Source organism: Sparus aurata, chromosome 9, assembly GCF_900880675.1.
Source record: "Sparus aurata chromosome 9, fSpaAur1.1, whole genome shotgun sequence".
Lineage (NCBI taxonomy): Eukaryota > Metazoa > Chordata > Actinopteri > Spariformes > Sparidae > Sparus > Sparus aurata.
This window is the reverse complement of record NC_044195.1, coordinates 32160275-32182800: the sequence shown is the minus strand read 5'-3', so window position 1 is coordinate 32182800 and position 22526 is coordinate 32160275. Positions and strand designations below refer to the sequence as shown.

Sequence of the window (22526 nt, the reverse complement as noted above, 5' to 3'; positions counted from 1 at the left end):
CAATGCTAGAGATGAAGTGGGGGTAACAAAGAGTTAGAGAAAGACTGTATTGAAGAGAGAAATGTAAGCTCAGTCGACGATTCAAAGACACTCTTAATTATTGAAAAATGTTCTTGCTCTATTCCAAAACAGCCTTTTTCTTTAAGATTATCTGGGGCAACTCTTCACATGTAAACAACCAACCAACCACATCATCATCGTGGTGTTCTGTGCTGTGTTTTTAGTGACAGCGCCCCTGGTGGTCAGGCCGTGAGCGACCGCTTCTCCCTCAGCTGGGACTCGGTGCTGGTCAGCTCGGACAGCATCTTCGTGGCTCGTCTGGACGGCCGTGGCAGCGGCTTCCAGGGTCAGAGGATCCTGCACGAGGTTCACCAGAGGCTGGGAACCGTTGATGTCCAGGACCAGATTGCAGCAGTGGAGTATGTAATCAGATTCACTTCGTTCTACTTTAAATCGTCTCGTAGTTTCGGAGACGTAATTAACATCAAACTCTGCAGTTGGCTTAAATAAAGATATGAGGTTTAATATGTATAATAAAGAATATGGACAGTGTTGCAGCTGCTGCTTTCACCTGAGCTGTTACCTCCAAGCAAACTTTTGATTAACAGTCTCACAGTTTGTTTTTTTCTGTCCCTGGAGGAGCGTACAAGGAGAATAAAACTGGCATTGATTTTGTTTGCAGTCTCTTCCATTGTCTGCACTCGTCAGTGTGGCAATAGATTCCCGTTACGATACGTTTCCTCTGCTCTGATGTCGCTCATCTGCCAGCAGGAAAAACCGTTTGCTTTCTTTTCATTTCCATCCAGTTTTCAGACAATTTCCTGGTGTTATTGTTTTATTTTATGACATTAAATCGTTTGTAAAGTGTGTGGATTGGTTTTACCTTTCACTCACTCTGGTGCTTCGACTACCTTTAAGTGCTTTAAGAGGAGATTCACCTGTTTTATTTAGAGAGCCCAGAGGCATCCACATCCTGTCAATGCCCTGAAGAGCATGTTAGTGAGAAGCTGATGTGTTCACGTGTTTTGGCAACTTACGGCTCTTTTCCAGTTAGTTTAATGTGTTTTTGTTTTACTTTAATTCTGTGTAAAAAAAAGCCAGTTTAAAAGGATGAATGCTGTCATCTTCTGTGAGTCACTTCAGCCTGAAGGTCCTACACGGTTTGAGAGGTTTTCACACATGAGATTAGGGGCAGACGGGTGTGATTGGATGGATGTGGATGTGTTAATCACGTGATCACTTGAGAGCTGCTCTCAAAGGTCATTCAAACAGCTGCTGTAAGTAGAAGTGAGTCATTTGATGGGTCTTATTATGCCCTTATAGCGCTGATTTCTTTTGGTAGCACATCATACGCAGATCTGCAAGAACTAGTTGTTCTGTAGCGTGCATAGAAATGTCATACTGGCTCTTGTTAAGTCTTTATAGCACTTAATAAGGCCTCATTCTGCAGGATATACCTCCTAATTAGTGCTCAGGACAGTAAGTAAGGAAGTTGTTTTACATTTATTAAAATGTAATTTGCTTTGCATATATTGGGCCTCATAAGGTGGTTGTAATTATCCCTTCATAAATGTGGTCTATTCTATAACAAAAGAAAAAAAAACACAAAATTAAACTTTTTTTTGTAGGCGAATTTTTTTTAATGCAGAGTAAAAAAAAACCATCTCAGTTTTCCCCAAAAAATCTTGTGTGAAACCATTTGATTATTTATTTTATTTTGTTTTCAGGAGAAGAGAAATAAGCTTCAGACGTGGAACCGAGTAAAAAACACATATGACATCTATATCATATATAACTATGATGTAACACGAAAATGCTCATATATCAGAATAAGGCTAATAAATGTTACCGCTTGATTTTACTCGTGGCACTGACGGCAGATTAGAGACAATTATAAGACATTCCTGCCAAAAGAAACACATGACAGTAACACAACCTGCTAACACACAACAGACGTGTCTTGTGTTTAAATGAAAACGTACCTGTAAGAAAACGTGAATGTTTTTAATCTGATTTAGATCAAGAGGTAGAGGTTTACTCAGACTCTTGTGGCTAAAATGAGCATAACAAAAAGAAATCAAAAATAAATGACCCTCACCAACTTTTTATTTTCTCTGGCAAAAACATTTTTTTTCCTGGTTTCACACATAAAAACAAATTCTAAAAATGTAAACTTTTTTTTTCCTGACCTTTTTTTTTACTACGTTTCACACAATTATTATTTTTATTTTATTTTTTTTAAATCTCCTGAAAATGATTTGAAAAACAAATTAAGGAACTTTATGGAAATTAGGAAACCTTCTTTTCAACTGTTTTCAAGTCATAAACACAGGAGAGGACATATTTTAGATCAGACTCAGAAAAATGGATCACCAGAAAAAAAAAAAAAATTATAATAATAATAATAATAAATCCTCACTTGTCCCTCTGGGCTTCTGTGGTGTCCAAATAACTCTAAATGAAGTGTATTCAGCTCAGAATCTGTTCCCCTATAATAATAATAATCACCAGTAGTTAGACACTGATTAACCCTCACAGGTTCTGCTAATGAATAAATCAAGAATAAGTGCTTTTTAATGACTTATAAAGAGGAAATTTGCTGCTAATCTGCATGCTAATGAGAAACTAGTAAATGGTTCATATTTGATTAACATTAATCAACAAACATTACTGGTACGATCAAACGTTACAGCCTCGACACGACAATCCATGCTATCAGTCTGTTTATACTGAGTCTCTATAAGATGTCACCGCTGAGCAGTGGCATGCGCAGACTTTTTGAAGGGCAGGGGCGAAAAGAAGGGCACTTTAGCGCGCGTTTTGGCTCCCAAGAGGGCACTTTAGCACGCGTTTTGGCTCCCAAGAGGGCACATTAGCGCGTGTTTTGGCTCCCAAGAGGGCAGTTTATCATGTTCTAACCAGCCAAGGGGGCAGTTTAGTGTGTTTTGCCAACCAAGAGGGCACTTTGGCACGCTTTTTTGGCTCTCAGGAGGGCACTTTAGCGTGCATTTTGGCTCTCAGGAGGGCACTTTAGCGTGCATTTTGGCTCTCAGGAGGGCACTTTAGCGTGCGTTTTGTCTCTCAGGAGGGCACTTTAGCGCGCGTTTTTCAACAATTGGGCCACTGCCCCCCCCTTGTGCACATCACTGCCGCTGAGAGATTTGTGGCGCGACCTCTCTGCTTTAAGTGCAAACATACAACCGACGCAGAGAAATGAAATGAATGAAACACAATTATCTACGGAAAAATATGCTCTTTTGAGTTTCATATGATGTGAACGTGTTTGTGTGGTTTCCTCTTCAGATACATGATGAAACTTCCATATATTGATCGGACGCGGATAGCAGTGTTTGGAAAGGTGAGCCCGTGTTCTCGTCTGCGATGATTTTAGATGAATTAAAGTACAAATAAATTCAGTCCACGGTGTGTTTTTGACATATATGCATATCACAAGCTGAGCAAAATCCATGTTCAGTGTATGAATCAATTTAAAAAAGATGAAATGCTATTTTTTTTATTTTTTTTTTACTGAAATTATTCTAAATCTTGAGCCGAAGTTCTTAGTTTTTAAAAATGTGAAAGTGTTGGAGGCCGCTTATTAAGCACGATTACATTTCAAGTAAATAACTCGTGATTTATTTTTTTTTTTTTTATGGTTTAACCGCTTCAACGACTCAACTATTGATTTACATGGAGGTTTCTGTTTCTGTCCGTTCAGGGTTATGGAGCGTATCTAACATTAATGATGCTCAAGTCCACTGACAGCCTCTTCAAATGTGCGTGTGCGATGTCACCAGTGACGGACTGGAAACTTTATGGTGAGTATAAACACTGTCCACACAAACACACTGCAAATATAACTCAGTATGAAGTTGTGTTGTTCTTTAACCGCTGCCTTTAAAGACTGTTTACCTGCTTACAACACTGTATCTATAGACCAAATTAAAGAGCGTCATTGAGAGTGCTGTTGAGAGGGAATAGAGGTCCTGTATTTACATGTTTCAGAGTGTAAATGATACGTACTCGCCAAAATGTTTGGAATCAGTCCAGTAGATCATGTCAGATGGCGGCTGTGAAATCGATCTGGGCAACTGCAATCGTCAAAGTAACATCCGCTAAAAGTTCTTGTTTTTGTCGCTGACAGACTGAAGTTATTATTCTAACAGTCTTGACGACATTTCAGAAACGGTTCCTTCAGAGATCGAACTTTTGTTAAATTTAAGATCCTTTAATAACCAGAAAAGTTGTCCGACACTGGAACCAGGCGGCGCCACTTCTAGCAAGAAAGTAAAAAGACATCCCCATGCTAGCTATAGCTTTTATAAGTGAGGTGACTCTTTTATTAATTGTGTTGCTATTTGCAGTTAATGGTACTAACCATAAGGTAGTACATGGTCTGAAAAGTTTGGACCTCTGATCTCTCCCAACGTCTTCCCGCAACAACTCACTTCTCACGAGATTTCAGAGCGAGACTTGTGTTTTTATTATTCAACAGAAAGGTCTCTCTCTGTATAAATCATTTCCAAAATGTCACTGAACACTTTTAAAAAATAAGCCCTCTAGTTGGACGTGACTTCGACGGTCGCAGTTGACCAGAAGAAATACGCTGCAGTTGTGTCATGGCTGCCACAGGAGGCAAACTACTGGGCAGATGTCCAAAACTTTCAAGTATGAATCATTTACACACCTAAACAGTTAAGCACAGGGCCGGGGTTCAGTAATACTCTCTCAGCTGCACAGTTTGATTTCCTCCTCACTGACAGCGTACCGTTCGGGCTCCGGCTGACAGGAGCTCCACTTTGTTTGGGTGTTTAGCTGCAGCTGAAGCATCGCGCTCCAGCGGCTCTGTTAAGAATTTATCACTTCTCATTTGCACAGCATCAGCGTTCTCTGAGAGATACCTTGGCATGCCATTACGGGATGACAGCAGATATCAGGTGCGTGTTTACCGCCTCCCCTCACTTGTTTGCCGTTGATCTTTGAAAGCGACTCGCGGTTACATCGCCGACACACCTACAGTTAAGCTCCCACAGTCACTGAGCGCCGCTATCAAAGAGAGCGGCGGCGGCGCTTTGCCTTCTCCGTGTGTTTTTTTTCATGCTCCGGAGGATTTTGTCAGTCATCTCTCTCTTTGGTAGCTGTGTGCACCGCTGTGTCAGATCACATGCCTGAAGGTTTTTTTTTTTTTTTCTATGGGCTGCTTGCTAAAAGGGTTGCCTGGCACTCTCAGGCCTCCCGCACAGACGAGATGTTGGGCGATCAGAGGTGTTTTCAAGGCGCACACTGTAAACAACCCGACCACAAATCTGTCCCCAACACGTAATAACAACTGCTCTCACAGTGCTTCAGCTTCCTGTCTGCAGACTCCACTTTACATCTTCCTTCTCCACGATTTGTACAAACGCTCACACTCCAAGCACAGAGGATAAAGCCAGCGGGAGATAATTTATCCCTTGAAAAATCTCTTTTGGATTGAACGAGAGAGTCTGTGTGTGTGCATGTAATCACGATATAATGTAATTCACCACGGCGTTTTTCATTTCATCATACTTTTCACGTTTTTTATTTTTTTATTGCTTTCCTCAACACCAGTTAGCGTTTCTGTCAACCTATTATCTCCCCACCATTTCTGATTTCCTCGCAGTTTTCCAGCGTGCTGCAGAACGTTCAGGCGCTCAGGGAGCAGACGCTGATGCTGGTGCACGGCACGGCAGACGGTAAGAGACAATAAATTGTGACGGAGTGAAAATACAGTATCTGTGGTGCATCAGCGCTGAGCACAAAGAAGCGTGCAATCCTCAAAGGTAATGAGGCAAATGGTTTTTAATCAAAAGATAAAAGGAAAAGTGGGTTATCTTAAATGGATGCTGGGATTTCCAGAGGAAAACATTCGCCAGTGAATCATGCATGTCGAATGTGTTCAGGTGTTTCCATCAGGATCTGATTGTCTATTCTTTTTCACAGTTAGGATTCGGGCCGAATCTTGCTGACATGTTTCGTTTTCTTTATTTGCAGCCAACATCCACTTTCAGCATACTGCTGAGCTCGTCAAGAACCTGGTGAAAGTCGGAGCAAACTACTCGATGCAGGTGCGTACCGCTCGGGCAGATTGTGTTCACTGCGTTTTCTGAAAGCGGGGACGAGAACGCTTGTTTTCTATAACACATCCAACAGAACGTATTGAGCGGCTCGAACCCTCTGTGAGAATACAGCCTGCAGTGTGTGTGAGCTGCTGCCGCGCTGTCAGATTCTACTTTATAGATCAGGAGAATGGTAAACGCCACAGACAGTCACAGGAAGGTGGACCTAATGTGCTTCTCTCTAACAGCTGGAGGAATCACAGACAGTTTGTAGGATCACCTGCAGGTTTCTCTGAACAGGACGAACCATCATCCACAGCGTCATTTAACCGTTTGGACTTGATAATCTAAATTTGGGCGGTGTGGTTGATCTGAGACGTAACAGCCCGACAAACATACTGTATCTATTAAAGGATAGTTCCAGTTTATTTCAAACTAAGGCTGATTTCACCTCACAATTATTGAGGCCAAAAGAATCCACAATAACTGTATTATTGTGATATCTGCAGAAACTCTTGGGGTGAAAATGTCATCAGTTCTGTCTCGCTCTCGTCTGTCATCTCCTTTTTTTTTCTCATCTTTTTTATTTTTCAGTATTGTGTCAGGTTGTAACCAGCAGTAAGCTTCATTACTGCCACCCACTTTGACAAAACAAGAACAGAAATAGATGGAAGTGATTTAAGAGGCGCAGGATCATTAACGCATGATTGCCGTGTGTGGATTATTAACACGATGTCAGCATGTTGTGACACGTCTGTCTCAGACAGGTAACAGCATTTCCAGGTTCCTCTCTGTGTTTAGCTCCAGTCACACTCAGAGGCCAGCCGCTGAAATGATTCATATAGAAATGAAATGTTGTATCTGGACAGCTGCAGGAGGCTCACGCAGCCCACACAGCCACGGTCATGAGACATAGGAAAGAAAAACACAAGTGTCCTCTGAGCAAACATGAACATATTGTTCACTTCAAGAGTTCATTTTATTTTTTTTCTGAAAGAAACATTTTCAAAAATCACTCACAGATGAAATGATTGTTGTTCAAAGAAGATTATGAATGAAAACAGTCCAGTTTCTTTTCCTTTTAGTCATTTTTTATTTTCCTTCATTTCCTGTCATTTTTTCATTTATAAGAGGAGATAAACATACATTTTGAAGTATTGTGTCGAAGAGTGGTCGAAACTCCAATCTTGACAACAACAACAACTCTGTTGTTTGCTGTTACAGGTTACAACGCTTATAGACGACATTGACAGTTTCATAAATGAGAAGAGATCATGATGTATGTTATAAAGAAGCATTCAGTGAAAACACGTGGTGTGTTAAAGTTAGATGTCCTGAAAGGTCTTGTGCTGTAGACCGCCAACGAAACTAAGAGAAACCGACGACGAGCTTCATTTCTCCGGTACTTTCAGTTTACTTCCTCTCTAACTGCTCGATTTCCAGTGGTACAGCTTCATTCCTTCCACCTCTGCAAGCTTTCAGAAAACGTGCTGGCAAACACGAATAAATGCAGATGTAGATTTTGGACTGAGGGCTCTGTTCGTATCTAATGTTGAGCATAACGGAGCTTTATTAAGTAGATTAAAATTATAAAAAAAGTTGCAACAACAATCTTTTTTTTAAATGTCTCAAACTTCCCAACGTATCAAAGAGACATAATCTAGTCAGTGAGTAATTGACTTCCTGCCAGGTTGTATCAGTCCAGCAGCAGTGAACATCTTTTTCCCACAATCCCATTTTTCAGCCCCTGAATTATTTTGTCAGGCACCAAAGGTGGTTATTTGTACAGAAAGCTTCTGTCAGCCGACAAACCTCTCTCCACTAATTCACTTCCCTTTTTTACCCCATCAGATCTACCCAGACGAGGGCCACTTCCTGTCCCAGCAGAGTCGCCAGCACCTCTACGCCACGCTGACCAGCTTCTACAGGGAGTGTCTGAAGGAGGAGCTACTACCGCTGCCCGATGACGAAGAGGAGGAGGAGGAGTAGGCGGGAGGAGCGGCTTCGAGGGTCAGACCTTTTGGCAGCAGAGCTTGAAGAATTTAGCTGAAAATCCGTCAAGGCCTTTTCACGTTTTGGACCAAGTGTTTAGCCGGACATGGAGACTGGGTCGGAGCTGCTAATGCTCTTAAAGTGTGTGTGTGTGTGTGTGTGTGTGTGTGTGTGTGTGTGTGTGAGCGCTCCAGTGTGTGTAAATGTGTTGAAAAGATAACTGAAGGACACGACAGAGACACTCGCCGGGACTTGAGACGGGGGGAACCGCCCTTTAGCATAAAGTCATTTCGGTCACGGGACGCTGTGTTTCTCATCAAAGCGCTCGGACGACCGCCTCCATCTCCCGCCGGCTCCCCGGGGCCCCGCGGCCATCCACACGTACCAAGTGCATGGTTCTTTTTTAACCCTCTCGGCTTCACTCATTATGCCATGTTAGTCTCCTTTGTGGTAGCACTCGGGGAGAAAAAGAACACAGATGTACACTTTTGATCTCACCTCTCCTTTGGTTGTTGTTATCGTTGCACAAGGAAACCGCTCCGGCCATCCGCGCAAGAAATGTTTAGTCACGCGACTTCACCGCGACCGAGTCGACCCTGGATAAGTGCTATTTTCCCGCTGAGATCTGCCGCCATCGCCCACCCTAAATGAAAAACAGTCTTGATAGGTCACACTTTACTGTACAGGGGTCTTGTGTAGACATGTACAATGCCTTATGAGGTTCAACATACTGTAATATTACTTGCTGGCAGTGGTAGTCATCCATTAGCAGTGTCATGTTAACCTATGTCAACTCAGGTCCTCGAGACACAGCATCGCAGTCAGTTTTAGTACGCCATGTCAGCTGTATGGTCATGAATAAGTTATGAATTATATGTGAAGATATCGGCCATACAGTAATTCCAGTTTCAGGCCACGCTGCAAAAGTTCTCCATCTTAATACGTCATTTAATCTCATTTTTCTTAAAAAAAAAAAAATCTCAGCTTTCTTAAAATCTCCACGAAAGGTGCAAGATGATTTTGCAGAACGTCTCCGCCGGATTCAAGAGACATTTTCTCTTCTTCTGGGTTTTTCTTTTACTTCAAGAGAGAAATAATGTTAACACCTAGTTTGTTTGTTTTTTTTACAGGTCTGTAACATTCATGGTAAGTAGGTGGTGATTACCAAGAAAGATACTTTGAATTTACCCCAAATTTCGATGAACACTTTATAAATATCTGGTCTTTTTCTGCTTAACTTTTGCTCATCATGACATTTTAATTTCAAACTGGTTTCTGTCAAATCTACGGAAGCCCGCTCAAACATTTTTCCTCCGTTTTCTCCGTGATATCAAGTTAAAGTTGTTTCTTGAGATCACAAGTTATTTATTTATTTATCACGGAATAACAACTGTTGTTTTTCCCAAGATAACAAGATAATTATTAAGGACAAAATGACTTAATAAGATTCATGAGAGTGGATCATTATGGACACACTCGTCTGTGAGGTGAGTTTGAGAGTTTTAAAGCAAAACTTTTTATGAATCGTTGCCTTTGATTAAGGATATTTCTTTATCTGACGTTTTCAGCTTCAGTCAGTCGCTACACCTGTTAAGATGCTTCGTCTGCATGCTGATCTAATAGATATTAAGCTATAAGGATTAAAAGAGAGCGGTCCTTTTGTTTCGGTCGTTTTCTTGAGATCTGGTGAAAAAGATCTCGTTATCTCAGGAAAACAACACTTGTCATTGCGTAACAGTGACTTAAATAACTTGCCAATTGTGAGAAAACTAATCAAATTCAACTTCTTATCACGGAAACACTGAGGAAATAACACAGTCGAGTCGTTGCAGCTTCTACTGGGGTAATTTTCGATACATTTTAGGGTATTTATTGTTGTAATTTGAGGATAATTTTGAAGGGATTTCAAATACTTTGCTTGGTCATTTTCCACCTACTTACTCTGAAACGTGCAGACCTGTAAAATGATCATGTTACCAAAATAACTAATGGACGTAGGTGTACTACTAAGATGGACAATTTTCCAGTGTCAGTAAGGTGTTTGCATGTCTACAGGGAATGTGTCAAGTGTTGCCACATTTTGTACAGTACAATACAGCAGAGTGTGTATATAAATATATTTTTGAGACGTCAGATCTCATAGATAGTTTCGTCTATGGGGATGGATTGATTTGACCTGGATGTCTTGTACTTCTTTTTATTTGTTTGTTTCTTTTCAGTTTCGTTTTTTTCCTTCCAGCTGTTGATTTTCTTCTTAGGATGGATTTTGTAATGCTTGTTCTTGTTCTTTTTGCTGTTTAAAAAAAACAAAAAAACTAAAGGGACAGGGCAGGGTTGAGGTTTTGGGGTTATTGTGATTGTCCTCTAGTGATGATTATAAATGAATAAAAAAAATGTGAAAAACAACAAGTTTTGCTGTTGATGAAGGTCGTCAGTCATCCAGGTCATGGTGATTCTAAGAACCATTAAAGGGATATTCTGGTGTAAGTTTAATCCATGGTCTAAATCACCATGAAACTGTGTTAGACTCCCTCTCCAGAGATCAAGTTAGCAGACCGCTAATTTACGGAGTTTTATCAACCTCAGAAACGACCGCACGACAACAATACACTGCAGTAAATGGATCCAAATATAAACCGCCACAAAAAGCCACAAATAATGCTCAGGACAGCACCAAACTTCAACAACAGTACAAATAGGGTCTCAGCACATAGTCCGGGGCATCTAACCTCCGCTAGCTTAGCTGGATTTCTATTGTGAAGCTAAAAACAGATTTCAACTCTCCTCCATCAGCTTCCAGGTCGGGGAAGTCCCGACGCGACGATTACCGAGTGCGGTTAGAAATGCTCAATTCCGTTCTTTTCCCTGTCCGCTCTCGATAATAACTGTTATAAACTGGCAGGTAAGACACATATGAACTTTGATTGCTTTTCCATGGAGTCATAATCATACATTTTCATCCATGAGCCGCGGAACTCTACTGCACTCGGTAATCGACTCGTCGGGACTTCCCGTCAACAGGAAGCTGCTGCAGAAGAGTGGTAAATTTAGTCAGCTTTTCAGTAGAAATCCAGCTAAGCTAGCGGAGGTTAGATGCCCCGGACTATGTGCTGAGACCCTATTTGTACTGTTGCTCAAGTTTGGTGCTGTTCTGAGCATTATTTGTAGCTTTTTGGTGGCGGTTTATATTTGGATCCATTTACTGCAGTGTATTGTTGTCGTGCAGTCGTTTCTGAGGTTGATGAAACTCCGTAAATTAGCGGTCTGCTAACTTGATCTCTCGAGAGGGAGTCTAACACAGTTTCACAGTGATTTAGACCATGGATTAAACTTACACCAGAATATCTCTTTAACAGCCATTCACACCTGGGCTCACCCACATGAAGGCCGATTGAGTCTACAAGTGGCCCTAACAATTCTATAAGGACACTCCCACACAGAGTTTAAAAGCCTGCGACTCCCCTCCAGTTAGTTAGAACTGAAGAAGTCTTTCGGATGAGAGGTGAAACGTCTTCTACAAGTCCAGTTGTCTACGATAGAGCACTTAAAACAGGTTCTGCTGGTGTTTAGAGCACACCAGTCACGTTTGTTTGCAGGATCGATCATCCAACTTTTCAATTTAATGCTGTATGTGTCTCTTCACCTTGAGACTCCCATTAAAGAGGAGAGGTAGTCTGTTATGGCTTCACACCTACATTAACAACTCCACTTGTTCAGAGTGATCATCGCTGCCTCAACGCTGCGTGTCCGCCTGCATTAATCACTCACAGGCCTCTGCAGTCGAGCAGATGGTGACTCTGCTGAAGGACAGAAACTCTTACATCTGCAGGATCTGAAGGACCGGAGTTAACGTAGGTGTCTTTCATCGGTGCAGATCGACCTGTTATCCACACTTTGATATGTTCTCATTCTATGAAAAGCTTCTTTTGTGCTTTGAGAGAGAGAAAAAAAACATTTGAGTTGAGACAAAACTCTTCAAAGGAACAGCAGTATGGTCCAGGTTTTCAAGTTCAAAGTCTTATTCATCTTACAGTCATGTACAACCTGCAGTGAAATGCTTCAGAGTACTCAACTTATGACAGCACTACTTAATTGGACCTGACTTTAAAACCAGGAAGTGTAGATGGTCCAGACATAATTAACAGCCCTGACTCTACCAGTGTCACTTTGTGTTAGAAAGTGTTGGAGACAAAAGGGCTCAGATGAAAAGAAGTCTTTTGAAACGGTCTTAAGAACAGGTCAGAGTAGATATAAATGGTGGAGAGAGAATATGACATTACAGAATATGACATTACAAATTAACTTCATCCCATTTGTTAACATTTCCTGGTGTTTTGAGCTGTTTTTAGGATATAGAGAGTCAAAGTCACACCCCACCGGTTGACCCCATGGGACCTTATTTTAGAAAAACTTTAAAACAAAAATCTTTAATTGTTTCAAGACCTACACATATGATGTTTGTCAATTTAAAAGTTCATTTTCCAAATCAAGAAAGTTCCAGTTTGTCATAAATAAGGTTAAATATCATGTAGTTTTGTGACGAGATGACGTCACTAACGAGACTGTTGGCTGTGTCGTCTTTATAATGACGTATTTTCACAGATATTTCATTAGTTTGATGACAAACTGAGACTTTATTGACCTGGAATATTATCTTTAAAACAGACAAACATCATATGTGTGAATCATGACAAAATTCAAACACGATCAATAAAGTATTTGTCTCTCTTCATTTGTTAACATACAACATTTTTCTGAATTAAGGTCCGGAAGTGGCGTCACTTTGTCTCTGCATATATACACGATTGGAAATCACGGGGGGGGGGGAAACGGGGAAGTTCAGAACCTCCTCACTGGGATCTAAAGAGATATTTCTCCCTTGGTAATCTATATAAGTGAAAACATTTTATTTCAAACCATACAATACATCCCATTGAAAACATTCGTGCTCATTAAAGATGCAAAACGAAGTGTTTTTAAGGTTGGTCCCCCCCAGTATGTGGATCACAGTGGTTTGTTCCACTGCCAGTCAACGTGCACCTTACTCGCGCATGCGCTCAGTGTCAGGCGCAGTCTCCGGGACTGGGAGTGTTTTGGTGAGTAAAATCTTGTCAAAAGTTGAATTTTTAGAATTTCCTCTTGTCACAAAGCGTTCAGTTGAAGCACAACAGCTCCTCGGTTTGTGTGAGAACAACAGTTAGCTATTAGCTAAACATAGCATCCTGTTCGGTCTCCACAAACACCGCTGTAGATATCACAAGTTCTCGTTTAAAACACCCGGGTTTGCCGCCATGGACGCGGCTGAAGATGACCCGGCTTCCCGTCAAGAAACATCCGGTTTTTGTCGCCTCAAACACGGACAGAATGTCCCAAGTCCTCCTTAAAAAATATTACCATGTGTCATGTAAACAAATGTTGAAACAAGCTGACAGACAGTGATCCGCAAGTCAGTTAATAGAGTGGTGTATTTTGTGGTCCCGAAACCCGGAAGTCCGTCATCTTTGCACATCCGGTTTCATCGTCTCGACTTTTGGGAGTTTTAGAAAGGGTGTTTTTCGTTAAATGTCTGAAATAAGATCCGAGGTTATAACAGGCTGAAGATATTTACACGTTTTGTTCTAAGACAATTATTATAATGCTCGTACATGTCCTAAAAACAATGGTTGCTAGCAGGTGGCTATCTGAGACTACAGAGGTTGTCGGGGACATTAAAGTGAAACTCTCTCCAAAAAGCAACCAAGGCTTTATTTGCAGTTGAATATGAGTCAAACTTTTAAGATTTACCGTAGTTTCGTAGTTTAAAAATAGAGATATTGATGCTAGTGTAAAAGTGCCCCTGCACCCCATTGAAAATTCGCTTGCCCAAAAACGAAACTACGGTAAATCTTAAAAGTGCCTCTTTCGTCATAAATATGTTTTTACATGAAGGTTTGACTTATATTCAATCAGAAATAAAGCCTCAGTCTCTATTTGGCGAGAGTTTCACTTTAAACAAGTGTTGTGTGCTAGCTTAGTAAAAGACTGATTACAGTCTACTGTATGAGTATGAGAGGATTTTTAAATGTTTTATTTTAATTATTTCGGCTGATGCAGCCTATTTTGTATGGTGACAGAAAAAAAATCACGTTTGACATTACCATGACTCTTCTTTCCTTTGTAGCGTTCAGCTCAGTTTGAACCTGAGGAGAGGTTTGAATAACCTGCGTGGATGTGTCGGGTTGATAAAATACTCTTTATCACCTTCTGCGGCTCCACGATGCTGTTCCGTTCTGTTTGATTGTCACAGGAGATATTTTTGTATTTTGTTGAATTTAATCTGCTCGTCAGCGCTTATCACCGTCTGTCAGTTTGTCTGACACATGAATTCTCTCCAGACACGTTGCAGTTTGAGAAAACAATCTTACCACGATGTCACTTTATTGTAGTAGGTCTGTTTGGAATGGTATGTCTCAGCTGATGATTTGAAAGTCGGGGATGAACTTTTGACATCCTTCCAGCTTGTTAGTGAATCCGGTTTTTACAAGGACATTGATCATTGTCGCTGTAAATGTGCTGCTGTTAGCCAAAATACTTCTTTTTAATGCTGTTAAACCAGCAGCCTCTAGCTGATAATACAGGCCAATGTTAATACTAATCAGGATTTTGTTTCTGTGGAGTCAGATTTGCTTTGTTGTACTCATTTTTCTCTCTGTTGCAGCTGGAGTATGAAACAAATGTTAACTCTGGTGTTATGGGTAATCTTTAGAGAGGACAATTCACATCCCATGAGATGACTTTATTCCAGTTAATACATAAAGACTGAGGCAAAGTGTTCTGAGATTGTCAGTAAGTGATGTAGTTTCATTGAATGTTATATTATTTCTTGAGTGAGAAGCTTCTCCATCTGTGCTCAGCTCGCTCCCAGCAGGATAGATCCACTGTCACTGTGATGCAGAGCAGTTTGGGGAAATACACTTATTTGCTTGATTTATGTCAGCAAGGCAAGAAGTCTCACATCTGTCTCATGTCTGTGTGTTAAGTACAGCGAGTCACGATGTGTTTAGCTTTGAATGCATGCAGGAAGCATTAAACCTGCTCAGACAGACAGATGTAAGGCATAAAAAAAACCACTGATGTTTCTTGGGGATGTTGGGTACCAGAACTACTTTCAGCGAAGAGCTGAGTGAAGTGATTGTGTGCAGCTTCTAAACTCTCCTTTTCACAGTGACATTGATTGGATATTATAGTATTAAACCTATAGATTTTTTTTTTCATTTGAGTAACTGTTACTGAGTGGAAAGAAAATCTGATAGGAGGAATAACATCTTCTAGAAGATAAATAATTCCGATTTTTTTAGTTTTCAAAATATTCAATTCTTTTTTTTCTAGGTGGAAAAAACATCTAGGAAAAAAAAATATTTTCTGATTTTGTAGGTTTCCTTTTCATTTCAGTAACTGTTATTGAGTGAAAAAGGCATCTGAAGAAAAAAAATCGTATTTTTATTTAGTTTTTTATTTTATTTTTTACATTTTTTTTCTTTAAAAAATCAGATTTTTCCCCCCTAAAAATTCAGAACTTTTTTCTAGGTCGATAAAAATCTTTAACTAAATTCATATTCATATATTCACATTTTTTCATAGATTTTCTTTCCATGTATGAAACTAGAACTGAGTGGGGAAAAATAATTCTGATAGGAGGTAAAACATCTTCCAAAAGAAAAAAAAAGTGTTTTCTCAAAATTCAGATTCTTTTTTTTTTTCTAGGTGGAAAAACATCTAACCTAACCCTTAATGAAAGGCTCTGTCTCTCTACACCAACCTATGTTGTCGTGGGCAAAATGGGGTGAGACTCGGAGTAATTTATTACTTCACCTCACCCTTGTCCGTACCTCTATCTAGCTCGGCAACATGGGGAGAGACACTAAGAACTTTCTCTAACCAAAAAAAAAACTTCTCTGCTGGTGGTGCTCGGGCGACAGCAAGAGGGGAGTCTCATTTTCATTTTCTGGCAGGGTTTTCCCGAGGTTCAGGTCATAACACTATATTAATAAGAAAATGTTGGATAAAACAGCTGTTCTCAGAGCACAATAATGTCCCACCACACTGTTTCAAGCTAGAAAGGTGGCGGGGTCCACCACATGTAAACAAAGTAAAACGGTATCAAACTGTGTCGTCCTTTAAGGTCAGTTTGTTTATTCAGTCTTGAAAACAAAGACAGTTTAATTTAGTTTGTTTAGACACACAAAAAAATCTATGAAGATTTTTCTCTTCTGATTAAAATTTCTTGCCCAAAACTACAGACTGCTCCTTTTAAGATAGTTTCTAGGCTAAACCGTCTCCTGTCTTTGACGTGTGGTGATTTTACTCTTCTCATCTCATCTCCAGAAACAAACAGAGACTTTTGGATTAGCCCTTTACTGTCATTGTTTAATGACGCAGCAGACTGAGTCTTGGACTTGACATCATGTGTCTCTGATGCTCAGTCAGCACTTTGGAATCCAGATCAGCTCGGCTGTATCAGATGTGGCTCTGAATGAAACTCTCTCTTTATAGCTTCAGCAGTAAAACAGACGCAGGACAGTCTTGTTTAACAATTTATTTCAGCATATAAATTTCCCCAAGTATATAAATGTCTACTGTCGACATATTGACTATAATGTACAGTATATATATGACAGAGTCATTGCATTCTGACAGGATCAAGCAAGTGCATTAGTGTCAGCAGCACAGGATCATGGTCTGAGATGATCTGGGTTGCTACGTCGTACTGGAGGACAGATATGGTGTCAGACGGGATTATAGGAGTCTGGTTATGGACAAAGCACGCTGTACAGAGTAGACTGGAATTATTACCACTTCACATTCTCCGCTCTTCTTGCCCGTTCGAAACACTTCTCACATTTCGGGATTATAGTCGCTACATGTAATGCTGAAGAATCCAGCTAGTTATAAACATTCAAAAGTGTTAAAGTGAGAAGAGCATCCATGTTTGAGTGAGTTTATCATGAGAGGAATCAGATGAAACCAGTCAGTAATATTGCAGTGTAGTTTCTTCAACAAGGAAATAACACATTTGTCATCAAAATGTTCTGAAAGGAAAAAACAACAACTTGTCTTAACTGTGATTATTACATCCTGAAAGTCCTGAGGGGCAGTGACATACATTTTTTCTAAGGTAATTTTTTCCAAGTCAGATCTAAATAGTTCTGTTTGTGACTGGAGTGCTGGTGAAAATGTGTGAATTTCATTTTTTTTCCAGGAGAATATTTTTTTTTATTCTTGTGTCAAATCAAGTTCACTCAGAGAAACATATTTCCTGTGTGGGAAGCTGACTGAGATATTTTGACCTGAAAGAAAAAACAATTTTGTTTACTCGATTTACAAAAACAAAAACAAAAATATTCTGCTGGAAGAATTTTTCCAGGGAGAAACTTTTGGTAAACAGATTATATTTTTCTTTCAGGACAATTCATGTAGGAAACAGAGTGAAAATGTAAATGTGTTGGGGAAAACATTTTTCAGGAGAAAACATTTCTGTCTTGGGTGAAACTGAGAATTATCTTTTTAGGAGAATCTTATTTTGTAAAAGTTTTTTTTATAAGGAGAAACATTTTATTATATTATGTTATATTATATAGAGTGTTTTTTTGAGGGGAAACTTATTTCAAGTTTGGGTGAAAATCTTTTTTCCTTTTATCTGTGAAACTGACTCGCTTTTTTCAAACAACTTTAAACATTTATTTATTTTTTTCTTACACCTGGATGAGAGTTATTCACTTGGTTTTTCGAGAAGAAATTTCATGAATTTTTCTTCCACTTAGTATCACACATGGGGGTAAAGAATCTTCAACATCTGTTTTTTACAAGGTTTCAAACTAAATAAATAAATAAAACTCCCTCTGACATTTTTCCTCACTTTTCAAACATTAAAAACAATATCCTGAGAATTTTCTCCCACCTGATTTCACTGATAAAAATAAATAAATAAATAAATAAATTAGGGAACTTGGGAATATTATCCTGACAAAACCTTTTCCACCTGTTCTCAGGTATTAAACACCTGTGAGATAACATTTTGGATCAGACTCACTGGAGAAACAGAAACCCCCTCAGGGCTTCAGTATGAACCTGCAGCCGACATTCCAGAACAGCGTCCTGCTTCCATGATACCTTTCACTTATTACTGACATCATTTTGGTTCCTGGCTGATATATTGGTGTTAGCAAGCTCCCATTTTTTAAAGAAAGCAAAAACGTTTGACTTGACATTTTCACAGAACTTCACACCGAGCTGATAGAAACCAGAGAAGAAGGACGAGCGGCTCGTCCAGCAGAGAAACTGAGATTCATTTCATTATACGAGGACATTCACTGGAACACAGGTAACTGTTATTATTGCTGAAAACATGATATGTGCTCCAGACGGGATTGAAATCGCTGACCAGCACAGATAATGTTACTGAATATGGCAAATGTATTGGAGTCTAATGGCCGTAAGATGAGGAATCAATCGACTATTGAAAATGCAGATGCTCCGGTTAGTGCTTTATTATCTATTTAGACGTTATGGTGACTCTGTGATAGTGTGTTGACTCTACGGTTGGAGAACTGTGACGACTGTAATGAGGTAAAGGCACCCGCAAATATTTGTTGTGTGATATGATCTCCTAAAATTTGGCGTTACGTTAAATTGTGGTGTTTGCAGTCAATAGAAATATTCACAGTAGATTACAGAAAAAGTTAGACTCTAAAATGGAAAAATACTAGTTTTCTTTGATTCCCTGACATTTGTACTCAGTACATGAGACAAACATTTACAAACAATTATCATCTGAAGCAGTAAAATACAGCGACAACCATCTTTGACACGATCACAACGCTGGAATCACCTCTCTGGTCCCGTCATGCTACATATCTTACACACTGCAGGTCTGTAAGTGAAAACTTAACGCTCTCTGAGTGCTTTTACAGAGAGAAGTCCATCAGCAACACACATGCTGTGTCTCAATTCAGGGTCTGCATCCTTCGGAGGAGCATTTGGAGGCTAATAACGTCACAATGGGGCACAAATGCTGTCCCAATCTGAAGGCTCGTCCAAATTCGTCCTTTTCCCTGTTTTTGGAGGATGCACTGCTACTATCCGTTGTGGCCTCACATATCCCAAGATTCTTTGGGCGCCCAAAAAAGAAAGAAAGAGAGATATTGGCGAAATTGTGTGGCGTACATCGTCACTGTCACGGGCCTGGGTGGCAGAAATTGTGACGTAATGGTAAAACATCTGGTGACACAACCAGGAAATGCTCCAAAGGCTAGACCGTCACATTTAACAATGGCTGACGCGAGTAACAAGGGCTCTCTGAAGGACTCGCCTTCGAAGACCACAAAGGCCGAGTCCTTCAGAGGATGCAGACCCTGAACTGAGACACAGCAAATTTTTCTGTCTGATGCTCTTCTTCTCCTCACTAAACTGTGTCACCGCAGGAAGCTCAGCAGGTCAGTCGTCTGCTTTAGACGGCTCCGGGCCGACGACCTGCTCCTCCTCGAAGCAGCGTCTGAAGAAGGTGAGCACTGAGGTCAGCATGTAGTGTTGACTCCTGACGGAGGCGATGTTGTGTCCTTCATCTGGGAAAATCTGGGCAGCAGGAAAAGACAACAGGGAGTCATCACCTAAACTAGACTTTTCATGATTTCAATGTGATCACATTCTACATGTCGGACATTCAGAGGCCAGAAACTAAAATCTGACAGTGACAGTTATTGGAAATAAATGCCGTTATTTTTTACGTTTACTGAAATAGAAATATTTTTTTCTAGACAGAAAATAAGGTGTTTTCTTGAGACAAGCAGCTATACAGGAAGTTTGTGTTAATAAAACAGTCCTCAATTTGCGAAACCTGGTTTAATTCCATTCCAACTATTCTGATTTCACAATAATGATGTGAAAGAAGTGAATGGTTGTTACACAGCCTCCATCAGGAAGCTTCCACCTCAGTCAGCCTTTAATCATAACAAGGTTGCTGGTTTGACCCTGACACACAACATCAAGGTCTCCCCTCGTTATTATCACTCAGAATTAATAGCAGCAGTTACCTGGAGAGTGTAATTAACATTTGACCCGGACAGCAGTTTGACCAGCTCAGCAGAATGTTGGAAATGAACAGTGGCTGAAATAAAGACAGAAGGGACACAATGAAAATGCATCACAGCAGTGAGAGTCAGTCTGTTACACGTCCTCTGTTGGGAATGAACAGAAATTGTACTGCAGAACCACAACGTGCCCAAAATCTACATGTGAACACCTGAAGACGCCTCGACCAGGTGGAGTCAAAGACAAGCGGACACGTTTAAACAACAAGCTATGAAACTCATTTCAGAACGACGAAGAAATGTCAGGAGGACATTTTCTTTTTTTTGTATAGTTCTAAATTGAGTGATATTTTTTTTTTTCCAGGAGCTACATTTTTTTTTTTTTCATCACTTCACAAACTTTTCTCTGGAATATTTCTTCACTTCATCTGAACTCTATCAGTGAAAAGAGGATGTTCATGTTTCAAAACAGTAAAAACATTTTTTTTATATTTATACTTTTTTCTTTTACATGTGAAACTGAGTGAAAACAAATTTCAGAAAGAAAATTATATTTTTATATTGTGTTATATTTGAAACAGGAACATTTTTTCTTTGACAATGACATTTTCTTCCAGGAGAATTTTCTCAAGTGAATTAAAAATCAAGTGAATTTTTATTTATCCATGTGAAACTAAGTCAAAACAGAGAGACAAGAGACAAACTTTTCTTAAGAATATTTTTTCACTTCATCTCACACAAAAAATGTCTCATAATAAAAAAAAATTATCAGTAAAAACTATTGAAAAAAAACTTTTGTTCTTTATTTTTCCAGGACAATTTTTCTTGTCATGTTTGACCCCGCAAAGCATCACCCCCTTGTTTCTTTAATTCCATCAACAGTGATATGTCGTGGTTTCTCTCTTGTGACAAATGTACTTATTCTAAGTCGCTTTGGACAAAAGCTTCTGCTAAATGCCCTAAATGTAAACCTAAATGTAAATGTTTGAAACTAAGTAAAAAAAACTTAAAGAGCAACTAAACCCCTCAGTTTTGGATGTTGTGCTCTAAGCTGGAAATTCAAAAAATGCCTTGATGATGGGCGGGGCTCCAGGAGTACTCTCCGATTCCCCCCTCCCCCCTAACCGTCACCACACTACACTACCTACTCAATAATCACTATGCCTCTCTATTCGCAATTCTCTCAATCCAACCTACTCGCCACAGATTCCAGATCAGCAGGTGCTAGTTTTTATAGGAGGGGGCGGAGCTAACCGTGGTGGACCGTGACGAAAGCTGCCTCCAAAACGTCATCTGCCTCCATCTCAGCCAATAGGAAAATTCGATTGTAATAACCGAGTTTCAACCCATAGAGGGCAGTCACACTTACATTTTTACTACAAAATACGCCAAATTGAAATACTTCGACTAAAATGTCAAGAGTTGGACCAGAATCACTCACTAACACTACTTTATACCCAAATACATTGGTTTTCAGCAGAAAAAAGTGGTTTGGGGGTTTAGTTGCTCTGTAAGGAGAACATTTTTTTTTTTGCCGGGAAAAAAAATGTGTAAACAAATTATGCAAGGAAAAAAATATCTGTCATCTTTGAAACAGAATGAAAAGAATTCTAAGGAGGAAGTTTCATGTGAGACAGAAAACAAATTTCAGGAGGAATAAACTTAGAATGATCATCCTGGTGAAACCTACATCAGGACAAAGGAAACCTTTATATCAGACTTCATAAGAACAAAGAAGTCCTGACCTGCCCCTCGGAACTTCTGTATGAAGTCGAGTCAGTTTCCAGTAAAACAGGCTGAGAAACTTCTCAGAAATATGAAATGTTACAGAGTCAGTGAACAGAGGAGGAACATCTCTGCTTCACCGTCTGTATCTGTACAGACTGTCACACTCACCGTCTGCTGTGCCGTGGATTATGAGAAAGTTCACTGCACTCGCTGCTGTGATGTTACTGAGCAGACTGGAAATCTGTTGGAGACAGAACACAGTGCAGCCGAAGCAGCAGCAGTTATAACGTCACCCGATTTAAAGCTAATGAACAATAAGTACTATTAATTTCACTGAAACACGACAGAAAGTTGTGTTGTTACGTTTGAAGTATTTATAGATTTGTAGCAATCCAGCAAGTAGCGTGAAGCTGAATGAAGAAGTGTTTTTAATGTGATCAGTAAAATAAAAAAAATTAGCTTCAACTCGAGCAGAGAGGCCGAAACATGATGATCTCACATTTGTTCAAATCTGAGCAGCTGCGTTTTCAGCAGAAGGCTCGAGATCGTTTATGCGACTAATTACAGTAATCAAAGTAAGATGAAATAAAAAGAACAGATGACCTTCTCGAGGTCAGACTGAGAGACGAGACTTGAGATTTTTGAGATGCTACTTAATTTA

The 22526-nt window shown here is 39.9% G+C and overlaps 2 protein-coding genes and 1 long non-coding RNA gene across 4 annotated transcripts in view; 2 read left to right on the top strand and 1 right to left on the bottom strand.

The window, feature by feature from the left end:
• Nucleotides 1-10481, top strand: part of dpp10 (dipeptidyl peptidase like 10) — a 263460-nt gene extending 252979 nt beyond the window's left edge. For both annotated transcript variants that reach the window (XM_030428756.1, XM_030428757.1), the window contains exons 20-26: nucleotides 225-419; nucleotides 3304-3358; nucleotides 3719-3818; nucleotides 4879-4937; nucleotides 5645-5717; nucleotides 6016-6089; nucleotides 7932-10481. In XM_030428756.1, coding sequence (XP_030284616.1) covers nucleotides 225-419; nucleotides 3304-3358; nucleotides 3719-3818; nucleotides 4879-4937; nucleotides 5645-5717; nucleotides 6016-6089; nucleotides 7932-8069 — 694 coding nt within the window. In that variant the 3' untranslated portion in view covers nucleotides 8070-10481. The remainder of the gene's footprint in view (nucleotides 1-224; nucleotides 420-3303; nucleotides 3359-3718; nucleotides 3819-4878; nucleotides 4938-5644; nucleotides 5718-6015; nucleotides 6090-7931) is intronic.
• Nucleotides 10482-16632: 6151 nt separating this feature from the next.
• LOC115588442 (inactive dipeptidyl peptidase 10-like) overlaps nucleotides 16633-22526 on the bottom strand; it is a 119057-nt gene continuing 113163 nt past the window's right edge. The window contains exons 24-26 of the mRNA XM_030429057.1: nucleotides 22034-22106; nucleotides 20141-20214; nucleotides 16633-19682 (exon numbers count right to left, since the gene is read on the bottom strand). Of these exons, the coding sequence (XP_030284917.1) occupies nucleotides 19545-19682; nucleotides 20141-20214; nucleotides 22034-22106 (285 nt within the window). The 3' untranslated portion in view covers nucleotides 16633-19544. The remainder of the gene's footprint in view (nucleotides 19683-20140; nucleotides 20215-22033; nucleotides 22107-22526) is intronic.
• Nucleotides 18319-19839, top strand: LOC115588444 (uncharacterized). Its single transcript, XR_003985356.1, has 2 exons — nucleotides 18319-18432; nucleotides 19532-19839. It is a non-coding gene; the product is annotated as an uncharacterized LOC115588444 (long non-coding RNA).